This window comes from Ursus americanus, chromosome 16, assembly GCF_024610735.1.
Source record: "Ursus americanus isolate L20-20 chromosome 16, mUrsAme1.1.p, whole genome shotgun sequence".
NCBI lineage: Eukaryota > Metazoa > Chordata > Mammalia > Carnivora > Ursidae > Ursus > Ursus americanus.
The window spans coordinates 7,525,739-7,540,784 of record NC_142142.1 but is presented as its reverse complement, the minus strand read 5'-3'; the positions used below and the strand labels follow the sequence as shown (position 1 = coordinate 7,540,784).

The 15,046-nt window shown below is 44.1% G+C and overlaps 2 protein-coding genes across 8 annotated transcripts in view; one reads left to right on the top strand and one right to left on the bottom strand.

Moving 5' to 3' along the window:
* Positions 1-11: 11 nt before the first annotated feature.
* The window catches only part of ANAPC15 (anaphase promoting complex subunit 15), a 60,149-nt gene continuing 45,114 nt past the window's right edge, over positions 12-15,046 (top strand). For 2 of the 7 annotated variants that reach the window (XM_045782785.2, XM_087868125.1), the window contains exons 1-2: positions 12-256; positions 3,398-3,581. In XM_045782785.2, the coding sequence (XP_045638741.1) occupies positions 3,488-3,581 (94 nt within the window). In that variant the 5' untranslated portion in view covers positions 12-256; positions 3,398-3,487. Of the gene's footprint in view, positions 257-2,206; positions 2,312-3,397; positions 3,582-15,046 lie in introns of those variants that run through there. The other 5 variants (XM_045782787.2, XM_045782784.2, XM_045782786.2 and 2 more) reach the window with 5 other exon arrangements.
* On the bottom strand, positions 1,205-6,183 carry FOLR2 (folate receptor beta). Its single transcript, XM_045782781.2, has 5 exons — positions 6,026-6,183; positions 4,007-4,168; positions 2,026-2,214; positions 1,772-1,907; positions 1,205-1,661 (listed from the first exon to the last, which is right to left on the bottom strand). The coding sequence occupies exons 2-5, from the start codon at positions 4,154-4,156 to the stop codon at positions 1,375-1,377; spliced, it is 762 nt and encodes a 253-aa protein (XP_045638737.2). The 5' UTR covers positions 4,157-4,168; positions 6,026-6,183; the 3' UTR covers positions 1,205-1,374.

The following is a 15,046-nucleotide window of genomic DNA, read 5'->3' as shown; positions in this document are numbered from 1 at the left end:
AGTTGAACCTGTGTCTGGGTCAGTCCCGACAAGCTCCTTCCTCCATTTCAAATATGCATTGGCTTAACCCAGCTGGAACAAAGCCTGGGACACGGAATGGGCTCTGTGGGGGCCTTCCAGACTAGATAAATATAGTAGCTAACAGACACCCCCATACATCCCAGTGTCTCCAGACTCCTCCAGGAAGCCCATAAGTCATCCTCCACAAACTGCCCTGAGTGACTTCCCTGTCACTCAGCTCTAGGTATGAGGGAAGGTGAGTGCCCTGAAGGGAGCACCTTGGTGCGGTGGGGAGGGGAGAGGCCTGGACTAGGAGTCTTCACACTTGGGTTCTAGTCCTAGCTTGACCACCCTTCACACCTGGTGTTCTCAGACAGGGACCTGTGGCTCTCTGGGGATAACTGTGAAGGGAATGTAGAGACCAAGACTTACCCAGGGGAAAAGGGCAAGAGGGAGACCCAGAGATCAACTAAGGCCCAGTTCCTGGGGCCTGTGCAAAGACAGGATAGGCATACCTAGCAATCCCTGGAAGGGACAAAGGTGCCAGAGTAGAGGCGAGGCTCCTGCCCCTGGGAAGCCCCTAAGAGTGTCCAACATTTTTCCATCCAAGCCTCTAGGACTCAGCTAAACCAATTCAAGGCTCTTGGGCATTTCCTCTTCCGGGAACCTCCCAGGCTGCCCCCCGCCCCCCAGTCTTCTCTCTTCCTCCTCTGAGGATCCAAGGCTCAACTCTGTCCCTTCAATCCATATCGTGTGCGAACTTTTTTCACCCCCACTGGGAATCCAGAGCCTTCCCTGGACTCCCATCCCCAGCTTCCCCATGGCAGAGCTGAGCACGGACCAGGCAGACAGGGCCCAGGAGAAAGGCGACCAATATAAGTAACAAAGCCCTGGACCTGGCTCTCATTTGCGGCTGCAAGAGCAGCAGAATCCCTGAGGACTGTTAAAGTACAGGCACTGGGCTTACATGCTTTCTGGGCAACAGCTCCTTTGTATTTACCAACCCAGAGGGAAAGAAGGACCATTATCCCCATTTTATTGAGGAGGAAACTAAGCTTTAGAATAGACAGGCAACTGTTTCACTTTGGCATAGTCAGTAGCAAAGCTGGGATTCAAACCCAGGTCTCACTTCTCTGATCTGAAGGAATCCAGAAGCTGTGGACTCTGTCATCTCCCCACTCAAACCAAAGTAATTCATCGGACATGGATGTGTCGGTCTTTTTATTTGAACCGACTGCCAGAGAAACCCCAGGCCCCACCATGGAGCAGGAACGGGATGCATAATGGATGGAGGCACGCCTAGGGCTCCCTCGATGCCCAGCTCGGTCATCCAAACTGGGGGCATGCAGAGAGGATGTCTGGGTAGGGCTAGACTCAGCTGAGCAGCCAGAGCAGCAGCATCAGGGCCAGGCTGAGCAGGAGAGGCTCAGCCCCTTGGGGCACGGCCCCAGCACTCATGGCCAGGGCATAGAACCTCGCCACCTCCTCGTTGGGGTTGCCCTGGGCCGGGTCGAACCACATCTGGATGCAGCGGCCGCTCCCTCGGCTGTAGTTGCTGGCCTGGTAGGAGTGACTCCAGAGGCCCTCACACAGGGCTGCAGGTGTGGGAAAGTAGGCCTCAAACGTGCGGCAGGTGGTCTTGGCTGGACACTTGTTAATTCCTGCAGGGGGAGAGAGGGTGGACGCAGACATTCAGCGCCTGGGCCCGAAGCTGGTTTCTGGCCACCCCCAAATCCTCAAACCCCACCTCCGCCCCCCACCAGGCCCTCACCTGAGGTCCAGTCCCAGCCCCTGTGCCAGTTGGCTTTGCAGGTGTAGGAGGTGCGACAGTCCTCCCACCATCGCTGACAGTCCTCTTTGCACAGGGGCACGTGCAGGAAACGTTCCCGGCGCCAGCTCTGGTTCACCTGGGTGGGAGGGGAGGACGGAGGGCTCCTCTCAGCGGGGCGTGGGGATGTGGGCGGCCACAGCCTTGACGGAGCTGCCTGGCAGGCCGCTGGGGCGGGGTGAGGGCGGGTCCCGTACCTCCCGGATCCAGGGCCCCAGGTTGGGTGAGCACTCGTAGAGACAGTTGTCCTGGATGAAGTGGCGCCTGCAGGCGGGCTCCATCTTGCCGCAGTGGTCCCAGGTGAAGTTGTACAGGAGGGAGATGTCCTTGTGCAGCTCCTGGCTGGTGCTGGCTGAGCAGCAGGCCTTCTCCTTCCAGGGAGTGCACTGCGTGGGGAAGACACCCGACTAACTGCCACGCCACATACACAGCCTTCTGCCACCTCCAGCCTCTCCCCATTTTGTTCTTGCTCTCCTGCCTCAGGTGGGTTGTCTTAGGAAAGTTCACTTGACCTCCAGGAACTCCCATCTTGGGGGAGACTCAGTCACAACAGGGCTGATCAGGGGTTGTGGGAGCCGGAGAGAAATCCCGTGTTGGGGGGACAATAGCCATCACTGATGCAGCCCTTCACACTTTATAGAAAGTTCTTTGATGTATTCATTAAAAAATCATTACTGAGTACCTATTTCTATTCCGGTCCCTGTTCTAGATGCTGAGAATACGATAGGGAACAAAGCAGACAGAAACATGTGTTCATGGAACTTATATCCTGATCAGTGGGGGCAGACAGTAAGAAACTAAAAGAGAAAAAAATATGGTGTCAGGATCCAATCAATTATATGGAGAAGAGTGCAGCAGGGAATGGGAAAGTGGAATATGGGATAATTGTTGAAATTTTAAGTAAGGTAGTTGTGAAAAACCTGACCAGAAGGTGACATTTTGAGCAAAAGAAGGAGGGAATGACCCATCTAATAACGTATGTTGAATAACTTTCTTCTCAGCAGCTATTAAGGTCTGTGTCCCCAGCAGTGAGGCCGGTGCCAGAAATGTGGCAGGCCCAGAAAAAATATTTGCTGAAAAAAATAAACAAAAGACCTCTCTATGATTTCCTAAATCTAAACTGAACTCCATCTTACATATAGACACACCATATCTTAGCAAATTTTTAATATAGACTGGCTTTTTCAGAACAGCAAATACTGTGGAAAGGAAGGCCACGCTATGTGTGTTGTTTTGCTGGAGTTATTCACTGTTTTAGAAGATTATGTCATCAATGGCAACACCGCTGAGAGTATCTTATAGCATTTACGTTGCCAACAGAAGACACCTGCATCGATCTGTATCTGTAGCTGGCCCATTCATCGTGATTCGGTGAACAGAAGCAAACATGCTATTTGGTAGTGATGTTTAATGGAGTCATGCCAGGGAATCGACATACTGAAATATACTTTATTTTATTGTAAGTTACTTTCTTTGTGCTTCTCCTTTGTAGTACAGATAGAGAATCATGCTGATATTTTTTAAGTTAAATGTGCAAATAGGTTCTATTGGCTTTGCATTTTTTTCCAGGATAGAAAAAGAGTCTAAAGAGTGTTTATCATAAAAAGGAGACGTGGAGTGTCACTAGAGTTACAACCGACTGGCATCCATTTTTACAGAATGAGTGAATGCACAGCACCTGTTGCCCCGTATCCCAGCCAGAAGAGACCGTCTCCTCTACCCTTGACACTCCGTGGACTGGCACACAGTGAAGGTAGGAAGAACCATCCTCCCCGACGATCTCTCACCCTCCAAACCACTGCGAGTGCCTACCTGAGTCCTATCCCTACACCACCACAAGGGCTGCTTATGTCCAAGTCCTCTGTGTGCCCTTGTGCTTCTCTGGGCCTCAGTTTCCTCATTTGTGTCATGTGGGGGAGAACATTATCTCCTACATCAAGGGACCAGTGGGAATATGAAATCATGGGCGGTAAACATGACCCCTGGTAAGTGCTCAACAAATGACTATTTCGCATCCTTGCTGACATGGTATTCTCCCAGGAGGCCACTGTCATCTTCCCCGACAGCAATAACCCAGGATGTGGGGGCGTCTGACCAGTCGACGCTTCCCCCACCCCCCTGACTTCTTCCGCATTGGAGCAAGCCCCCTCCCCAACCTGAGCCACACTCCTTCCTCACCTGGTCGTGCAGCTTGTCCTCAGGGCCTGGTTTTGCCTTGTGGTGCTTGGCGTCCATGCAGACGTTGAGCAGGTCTGTCCTGGCCCGGGCACTGCCCATGGAGGCCGTCCAGGCCAACAGCAGCAGAAGTGGTATCAGTGTCCAGGCCATGGCTTTCTGTCTCTGTAGACGGAGCTGTGGTTGGGGGGGGCCAAAACCCAAGGGGAGAGAGCCTCATGCAGGGTCCCCCTTGCCCCCCTGTGTCAGTCTCCCCATCTCCACAGTGAAGGATGGGGTGAGACCCTGTTCCTTCGGTGCTGGGGTCCTGAGGCTCCCTGAAGCTGAAGTAGAGAAGGTTGGTGAAGGGGGCTCCCTCATCCCAGGCTTGGCGGGCTGAGAGAGAGTCTGGGGTTAGTGGCTCGGCCCTGGGAGAGTCTTCCTCAGCTGGAGGGGTGCCTTTGTGCCCACATCTTCTCTCCACTTTACTTAAGAGAAGTAATTAAATAGTTCAGGTCCATGCCCTGCTCCCCTGAAAAGGGCCAGGGACCCACAGTGCCCTCATGCCGTGTCCATCATGCCCCGGATCACCTGGGTTCCCACGCCGGCTTAGATCCTGTTAGCCCTGGGGAAGGCGGTGACCCAGCTCTGCTGAGTTCTCCCGATCAGCACTGGGGTCAGGGGAGGTAGCACACGGGGTGCTATTTGCTTAAATAATACAGATCTGGAAAGACCGGTGGTTTCTAACTCTTGCTTCCTCAGACTTTTTCCTTCCCTGGTCTCCGAAAGCCGTTTCCTTCCTCCACCCCATCATAACACTGGTCTCCTCAGCAATCTCTAGGCTAACGTACCAGATTCCTACCTACCCCTCAGAAAACAAGTGCAGAGATCCCTGGACCTGAGGGACAATACGAAACTATCCCACGGGGGCGCCTGGGTGGCCCAGTCAGTTAAGCATCTGACTCTTGATTTCAGCTCAGGACATGATCTCATGGAGCCTCCTTAAGATTCTCTCCCTCTCCCTTTGCTCCTCCATGCTTTCCCCCCACCACCAAAAAACAAATAAATGAATTTAATGTAATTGAAGTACCCCATGTTGAAGCTGGCAACTAGACAAGTGCTTAGAGTGCTGAAGGTCACCAGCACAAGTGACGCCCCCTTGTCTCTTCCTGACTGCCCCTCGCCCCCCACTCCCATCTTAAACATCTGTTCCTTTGGGCTGTCACTGAAGGACCTGAGTTGACAACAGAGACTGCTTCCTCTCTCTCACCATCTCCACATCCCCACAAAGCCCTGGCCAAGGATCCTTCCAAAAACCTTTCTGGAATTCACTTCCCTTGGCTCTGCGTGTGGGGGTCAGGTCCCCCCTTCCTCCAATTTCTTCCCCTTAAAGTCACCTTCCCCACAGGATCCTGAGTGATCTTTCTTGCTTGCTCTCTTTCTCTCTTTCTTTTTTTCTCTCTTTCTCTCTCTCTCTTCTTTCTTCCTTCCTTTCTTTCTTTCTTTTTCTTCCTTCCTTCCTTCCTTCCTTCCTTCCTTCCTTCCTTCCTTCCTAGATTTTATTTGTTTATTTGACAGAGATAGAGACAACCAGCGAGAGAGGGAACACAAGGAGAGGAAGTGGGAGAGGAAGAAGCAGGCTCCCAGCGGAGGAGCCTGATGGGGGGCTCGATCCCAGAACGCCCTGAGCCGGAGGCAGACGTTTAATGACTGAGCCACCCAGGCGCCCCTCTTTCTTTCTTTCTTTTTAAGATTTTGTTTATTTATTCAGGAGGGAGAGAGAGCACGCGCGCGCGAGCATTGTGGGGGGAGGGGGGCAGAGGGAGCCGCAAGAGAAGCAGGCTCCCCGCTGAGCAGGAAGCCCGACAACACGGGACTCCACCTCAGGACCCTGGGATCATGACCTGAGCCAAATGCAGACACTTAACCCACTGAGCCACTCAGGCGCACCCCCCCCCCCCCCGTGATCTTTGTAAGGAAACATCTGCGCCCACCCCCCACCCCTAGTGTCCCTGTCACCCTTCCCTCCTTAGGGCATCTTGCCTGAGACTCCTTAGCGACTGGGAGCACACACAGCTGTGTCTGGACTGGTCTCTTTTCAGGCTGGCAATGGCTTGAGGCCGCTGGACTTTCCCCAGTGGTCTCTGACCTCCGGTAGGATACACTGACTGTAAGAGCTCTGATTACCACAAAACGTAATTTCCCCTTTCCACTCTCCAGTCTTGCCTCTCTTCCAGGCCCCACCCATTCACGGCTCCATTAGCCTGGCAGTGTATTCCTTCCTGTTTTTGTTCCCCTCTTTGTTAATTTATTCCTTATAGGATTCACACATTCAACATTCATCAAAACCCAGAGAAGCTCATCTCCAAGGGCAATCTAAATTTTTGAGGTACCCCAAATGCTTGTTAGGCTGAAGCTAGCTTGAGGGGCATGAGGTGCAGTAAGGAAGAACCCAGGCTTTGGGGTCAGGCCATGAGTCCCAATGACAGCCGTCCCTCATACAACCTTGGGAAATGTCCGGGAGCCTTTCTAAGCTTTAATTTGCTCACCAGAGGATTGTTGAGAATTACATATGGAAAAGCCTGGCATAACACAAGTCGGCTTAAATGACAGCTATTGGGTTAATTTTTGAGTAACCAGGTAGACACAGTTAGAGGTTGAAGTGCGGAAGTCAAGGTTCACAGAGGAAAATTGTCTCAAATTAGCTAAATGATGTAATATCTCACCAACTAGCATTTCCGTAAGCATAATTAAGCATTTTTGATAGCCTTTTAAAAAATTGAGGAAAAACATACATTATATAAAACTCACCATCTGAATTCTTTTCAAGTGTTTAGTTCAGTAATGTTAAGTGTATTTATGTTGTGCGATCGATCTCCAGAACCTTTCCATCTTGTAAAACTGAGACCCTATTCTCATTAAGCAACAATACCCCATTTCCTCCTCTCCCCAGTCCCTGGCAACCGTCATTCAACTTTCTGTCTCTATGAATGCACTACTCTAGATATTTCTATACGTGGGAATCACACAGTATTTGTCTTTTTGTCACTCGCTTATTTCACTTAGCATAATGTCCTCAAGGGTCATCCATGTGTCAGAATTTCATTTCTTTTTGATAACTGCATAATATTTCATTGTATGTATCTGCTACGTTTTGTTTATCCATTCACGCACTGATAGACCCTGGCTGGCTTCCTCCTCTTGGCTATTGTAAAGAAGGCTGTTATGAACGCGGGTGTACAATTATCTTTTGAGGACCCTGCTTTCAATTCCTTGGAGTATATCTTCAGATGTGGAATAGCTGGATCGTATGGTAATTCCGTTAGAGAATTACCTTACTGCCTTAATATTTGCTGTAACGATTATACAATTTTATATTCCTACCAACAGTGTACAAGGGTTCCAAGTTCTCCACACCCTCACCAACACTTGTTACTTCCTGTTGGCTTTTTGTTTCTTAATAAAAGCCATCCTAGTGGGTGTGAGGTGATAGCTCATTGTGGTTTCGATTTGCATTTCCCTGATGATTAGTGATGTTGAGTATCTGTTCATAGGCTTGTTACCATTTGTAGACCTTCTTTGGAGAAATGTCTACCCAAGTTGTTTGCCCATCTTTAAATTGTATTATACATCTTTCTAGGGTTGTGGGAGCTCTCTAGTTCTCTCTGGGTTGCAAATCTTTTCTCTCATTCTGTAGGCTGCGTTTTCACTCTGTTAACTGTCCTTGGGTGCGCAGTGTCCATTTTGATACAGTCCAGTTTATCTATTCTTTTCTTTTGTTGCCTTGCTTTGGCCGTCATATCCAAGAAATCATTGCCTCATACAATGCCATGAAACTCTTCCCCTGTTTTTTAAAGGAGTTCTATAGTTTTAGCTCCTCCATTTAGGTCTTTGATCCGTTGTGAGTTAATTTTTATAAAAGGTATAAAAGGAGGGTCCAACTTTATTTTTTTGTATGTGAATATCCAGTTGTATCCCAGCGCCATATATTGAAAAGACTATTCTTTCCCCCATTGAACTGTCTTGGCACAATTCAATTTGTCAAAAATCTGGACTCTCAGTTCTATTTCATTGACCTACATACCTACCTTTATGCTACTATCGCACTGACTTGATTATTGTAGCTTTGTAGTAAAAGGTGTGAGTCCTCTAATTTTGTTTTTGGTTTTTTCCCAAGATTGTTTTGGCCATTATAGGTCTCTTGCATGTTCGTATGGATTTTAGGATCAGATTGTCAATTTCCCCAAAAAAGCCAGCAAGGATTTAGCTTAGTATTGAGTAGAATCTGTAGGTCAGTCTGGGGACTAATACCCTCTTAATGGTATTAGGTCTCCTGACTGATGAACATGGGATATCTTCCCATTTATTTAGGTCTTAAAGTTCTTTCAACAGTGTTCGATAGTTTTCAGTACATAAGTCTTTTACTTCGTTAAATTCACTTCTATGTATTTTATTCTTTTCATGCTATTGTGAATGGAATTATATACTTAAATTCATTTTTATATTGTTCATTGCTAGTGTATAGAAATGCAACTGATTTTTGTATATGGATCTGGTATCCTACAAACTGGCTAAACTCACTTATTAGTAATAATAATGTTTTTGTGGATTCCTTAGGATTTTCTATATGCAGTGTCATATCATCTGTGACCAGAAAGTTCTACTTCTTCCTGGGGAACCACTTCCTAGATGAGTGCCTTTGAGGGGCGCCTCTGGCAACCCTCTCACAGGGGGCTTGTGACAGAGCTTCTCCCTGCAGCCACTAGGCAGCTTTTTAACGAAGCTGTGGACCAAATGGAAACAATAAAGCTTTTTGCAGCAGAGGAAGGAAGGAAGGAAGGAAGGAAGGAAGGAAGGAAGGAAGGAAGGAAGGAAGGAAAGGAGGGAGGAAGGAAGGAAGGAAAGGAGGGAGGGAGGGAGGAAGGAAGGAAGGGGGGGAGGGAGGAAGGAAGGAAAAAAATAGTTTTACGTCTTGCTTTCCAATCTGGATACCTTTATTCCTTTTTATTGATTAATAGTCTTAGCCACAACTCTTTTAAAAAGTAATCTCTACACCTAAAGTGGGGTTCGAACTCATTACCCTGAGATCAAGAGTTGCAAGCTCCTCTGACTGAGCCCGCCAGGCGCCCCCTAGCTACAACTTTTGTACAAGGTTGAATAGACATGATGAACATGGATGCTTATTACTGATATTAATGGGAAAGGCTTTTGGCATTGACTATAATGTTATCTGTGAGTTTTTCATCGTTGACCTTTATCAGGTTGTGGGAATTCCCTTCTTTTCCTGATTTGTTCCATATTGGATTTTGTTTCGTTTTGAATCATAAAAGGATTTTTTTGGATTTTGTCAAATGTTTCAACTGAGGCAATCATGTGGGTTTTGTCCTCTATCCTAGTAATATGATATTTTAAATCAATTAATATTTGGATGTCAAATGAACTCGCATTCTGGGATTAATCCTACTTGGTCATGATGTATAATCCCTTTTATATGTGGCTGGATTCAGTTTGCTAGTATTTTGTTGAGAAGATTTACGTCTTTATCCACAAGGGATATTGGTCTATGGTTTCCTTGTGATGTCTTTGTCTGATTTTGTATCAGAGGAATATTGGTCTCATAGAATGAGTTCGGAAGTGTTTCCTCCTCTTCTTTTTTTGAGAGAGTTTGTGACAGATTGGTATTAATTATTCTTTAAACATTTGGTAGAATGCACCACTAAGGTAGTGGGAGCCTCAACTTTTGTTTGTGGGAAGTTTTAAAATTATGAATTCGACTCTTTGCTTGCTACAGGTATATTTAGATTTTTTACTTCTTTTTATGTCATCTTTGGTAGTTTGTGTCTTTCTAGGAATTTGGCCATTTCACTTATGGCATCTAATGTATTGGCATACGGTTGTTCAGAGTATTCTCTTACGATGCTTTTTATTTATGTAAGGGCAATACTGTTGTTTCCTCTTTTATTGCTGATATTAGTAATTTGATTCTTCTCTCTTTTTTCCTTGATCGATCTAGATAATGGTTTATCAGTTCTGTTGATCTTCTCAAAGAACTAACTTTTGGGGGATGCCTGGCTCACTCTTAATCTTGGGATCATGAGTTTGAACCCGATGTTTGGCGTAGAGTCTACCTTTAAATAAATAAATACATACACACATACATACATACATACATACATACATAGGATTTTTAAAAATGAAAGAACCGACTTTTGGTTTCATGGATTTTCTCTACTGTTTTTCTATCCTCTATTCCATTTATTCTTGCTCTCCTCTTTATTATTTCTTCCCTTTTGCTCATTTTGGGTTTATTTTGCTCTTTTTGTTTTTTAAGGTAGTAGGTTAGGTTATTGATTTAAAATCTTTCTTCATTTTTAATATAGCCCTTGGTAGCTCTAAATTTCCTTCAAAGCAGTGCTTTAGTTGCATCCATAAATTCTGGTATTTTTCATTTTCATTTCATTCATCTTATTTTCTAATATCATTTGTGATTTATTTCATTCATTATTTAGAAGTGTGTTAATTTACACATATTTGTGAATTTTCTAAAACTTTCTCTTATTGATTTTTAATTTCATTCCTTTGTGGGTCAGAAAATATACTTTGTATTTCAGTTCTTTTAAATGTATTGGTGCCTTTTTTTATGTCCTAACATGGGATATCCCATATGCACTTGAGAAGAATGTATATTCTCTGTTGTTTCCTGGTGTGTTCTATAGATCTCTGCTGGATCTAGCTGGTTTCTAGTGTTGTACAAGTCTACTTCCCCGATGATCTTCCACCTAGTTATTCTAGTCATGATTGGTAGGGGTTATTGAAATTTCTAACTGCTGGCTTTTTTGTTTTTTGTTTTTTTAAGTAATCTCTCTGCCCATGGGGCTCAAACTCACGATCTTTGTAAGATCAAGATTCGTATGCTCTACTGACTGAGACAGCCACGCACCCCTTCCAACTGTTATTTTTGAATTATGTATTTATCTACCCAACTCTGTTAGTTTTTACTTCATGTATTTTGAGATTCTGTTATTAGGTGCATTTATGTTTATAATTGTTAAGTGTTCCTGATGAATTAACCCTTTATCATTATAAAATGCCTATCTTTGCCTCTTAACAATTTTTGTCTGAAATTCTATTTGTCGGACATCATTATAGGCACTCAAGCTATCCTTTAGTTATTTTTTGCATGATACATATTTTTCTATCCTTTTAAGTTCAGTCTTTTTGTGTCTGTGAATCTAAAGTATGAGTCATGTAGAGAGTGTATAGTTGGGCAATGATTTTTTATCTGCCAATCTCTGCATTTAAAAAATTTTTTTAATGTTTTTTTTATTCTATTATGTTAGTCACCATACAGTACATCCCTGGTTTCTGATGTAAAGCTCGATGATTCATTAGTTGCATATAACACCCAGTGCACCATGCAATACGTGCCCTCCTTACTACCCATCACCGGTCTATCCCATTCCCCCACCCCCCTCCCCTCTGTAGCCCTCAGTTTGTTTCTCAGAGTCCATAGTCTCTCATGCTTCATTCCCCCTTCTGATTACCCCCCTTTCTTTATCCCTTTCCTACCCTACCGATCTTCCTAGTTCTTATGTTCCATAGATGAGAGAAACCATATGATAATTGTATTTCTGCTTGACTTATTTCACTTAGCATTATCTCCTCCAGTGCCGTCCATGTTGCAGCAAATGTTGAGAAATCGTTCTTTCTGATAGCTGACAATCTCTGCATTTTTATTGGGGAATTCCATCCATTTATATATAATGTAATTACTAATGATATAAGTTTTACAACTGCAATTATATTTGTTTTATATATGTTTGTAAAGATTTTTTTAAAGTAATCTCTATACCCAACATGAGACTTGAACTTACAATGCTGAGATCAAGAGTTACATGCTCTACTGACTGAGCCAGACAGTCGCCCCTATATATGTATTTTTGTGTCTTTTTGTTCCTCTATTTCTCTATTACTTCCTTTTGTGTTTAATAGATGTCTTCAAGTATACCATTTTAATTCCTTTGTTGTTTCTTTTACAATATATATTTTTAAAGATTTTATTTATTTGACAGAGAGAGACAGCCAGCGAGAGAGGGAACACAGCAGGGGAGCGGGAGAGGAAGAAGCAGGCTCCTAGCGGAGGAGCCTGACATGGGGCTCGATCCCAGAATGCTGGGATCATGCCCTGAGCCAAACGCAGACGCTTAACGACTGTGCCACCCAGGCGCCCCTCTGTGTAGTAACTTTTACTGGTGCTCCTTATTTCCTCATGTGGATTCAAGTTACTGCCTGGTGTTCTTTCATTTCAGCCTGAAGGACAACCTTTAGTATTTCTTGTGGGGAAAGTTTGCTAGTGACAAATTCTCTCAGCTTTGGTTTATTTGGGTATGTCTTAATTTCTCCTGCACTTTGAAGAATAGTTTTTTGGTTACAAAATTCTGGGTTGACAGTCTTTTCCTTTCATTACTTTGAATGTCATCCCACTGCCTTCTGGACTTCATAGCTTTTCTAATGAGACATTAACAACTGATCTTACTGAGGATCCTTTGTAAGTGATGAGTCATTTTTCTATTGCTGCTTTCAAGATTCTCTGTTTATATTTCAGTAGTTTGACTCTAGTGTGTTTAAGTGTGAATTTTTTTGAGTTTCTCTTACTTGGAGGTCATTGAACTTAGATGTATAAATTAATTTTTATATAAAATTTGGCCTTGAAATCAAGGTTTTGGCCTTGATTTATCCAAATATTACTTATGCTTTTCTTCTCTCTCTGCTCCTTCCTAGGACTCTCATTGTGCATATTTTGGTATGCTTAATGGTATTTCCACAGGTCCCTGTGTTTCTGTTCATTTTTCTTCCTTAAGTTTGTTCTTTTATTTTTTGTTTAAGATTTTATTTTCTTAAGTAATTCCTGCACGCAATGTGGGGCTCAAACTCACAGCCCTGAGATTGCGAGTTTCATGCTCCACCAACTGAGCCAGCCAGGTGCCCCCTCATTCTGTTTGTTCTTAAGAATGGACAATTTCTATTTTCAGTTTGTAGATTCTTTCTTCTGTCACTTCAGATCTGCTGCTGATCACCTCTAGTATAAAATGTTTAAATTCAGACTTTACTTTTTTCCTTAAAAAGCAGCTTACGGTTCCCAACAAAATTGAAGGGAAGGTATAGGGATTTCCCATACACCCCCTGCCTCCAAACATGCGTAGCTTCCTCCATTATAACATCCCAAACCAGAGTAGTGCATTTGTTACAATTGATAAACCTACACTGACACATCTCAATAACCTGAAGTCCATAGTTTGGATTACAGTTCACTCTTGGTGTTGTACATTCTTTGGGTTTGGACAAATGTATGACACATGTCATTATCATTTAGAGTATTTTCATTGCCCTAAAAATACCCTCTGCTCTGGGACACCTGGCTGACTCAGTCAGTAGAGCATGGGACTCTTGATCTCAGGGTTGTATGTTTGAACCCCACGTTGGGCATAGAGATTATTTTTTAAAAATAAAATCTTTTTTAAAAAAAGATACTCTCTGCTCTGCATATTTATCCCTCTTTCCCCCCAGCCCCCAGCAACCATTGATCTTTATAATGTCTCCATAGTTTATTCCTTTTCCAGAAATTCATATAGTTGGAATCATATAGTATATAGTCTTTCCACGTTGGCTTCTTTCACTTAGTAATATGCATTTACAGTTCCTCCATCTCTTGGGGCACCTGGGGGGGGGGGTTCAGTCACTTAAACAGCTGACTCTTGGTTTCAGCTCAGGTCTTGATGTCACAGTCATGACATCAGCCCTGCATTGGACTCTGTGCTCAGTGCAGAGTCCGCTTCAGATTCTCTCTCCCCCTCTCTCCAGCTCTCTCTCTCTCTCTCTTTCTCTCAAATAAATAAATAAAATCTTAAAAAAAAAATGTTCTTCCATCTCTTTTCATGGCTTGAGAGTTCATTTCTTTTTCGTGCTGAATAATATTCCCCAGCCTGGAGGTACCACAGCTCATTTAGCCATTCACCTACTACAGGACATCTTGGTTGCTTCCACATTTGGCAATTATGAATAAAGCAGCTCTAAATATCCATGTACAGATTTTTATGTGGACATAAGTTTTCAACTCCTTTGGGGAAATATCAGATTGTATGGTAAGAATATGTTTAATTTTGTTAGGAAACCCACAAATAGTCTTTCAAAGTGGCTGTATCATTTTGCACAGTCACCAGCAAGGAGTGAGAGCCCTTGCTGCTCCACAGCCTCCCCAGCATTTGGTGCTGTCAGTGTTCCAGATTCTGGCCATTCTAATAGGTGTAGCGCGGTATCTCGTTGTTGTTTTAATTTGCATTTCCCTAATGATGTATGATGTGGGGTGTCTTTGCGTATGTTTATTTGCCATCTTCATATCTTCTTTGCTGAGGTGTCTGCTAATTAAGGTCTGCGGTTTATTTTTAAATCAGTATGTTTATATTCTTTTTTTTTTTTAAGATTTTATTTATTTATTCAAGAGAGATAGAGACAGCCAGCGAGAGAGGGAACACAAGCAGGGGGAGTGGGAGAGGAAGAAGCAGGCTCATAGCGGAGGAGCCTGATGTGGGGCTCGATCCCAGAACGCCGGGATCACGCCCTGAGCCGAAGGCAGACGCTTAACCGCTGTGCCACCCAGGCGCCCCAGGATGTTTATATTCTTATTGAGTTTTAAGAGTTCTTTCTATATTTTAGAAAACAGTCCTTTACGGATATGTCTTATGCAATTATTATGTCCCAGTCTGTGGTTTGTCTTTTCATTCTCTTAATATCTTTTACAGAGCAGAAAATTTTAATTTTAATTGTGACCAGCTTGTCGGTTCTTTCTTTCGGGGATCATGCCTTTGGTTCTGTATCTTAAAAGTCATCACCAAAGCCAAGGTCACCTAGATTCTCTTCTACATTATCTTTTAGGAGTTTTTTAGTTTTGCATCTGTGATCTATTCAGGTCTGTGGTCCATTTTAAGTTACTTTTTTGTCTTCACAAAAAGTGTGAAGTGTGTGTAGATTTTTCATTTTGTATGTGATGGCCACTTGTTCCAGCTG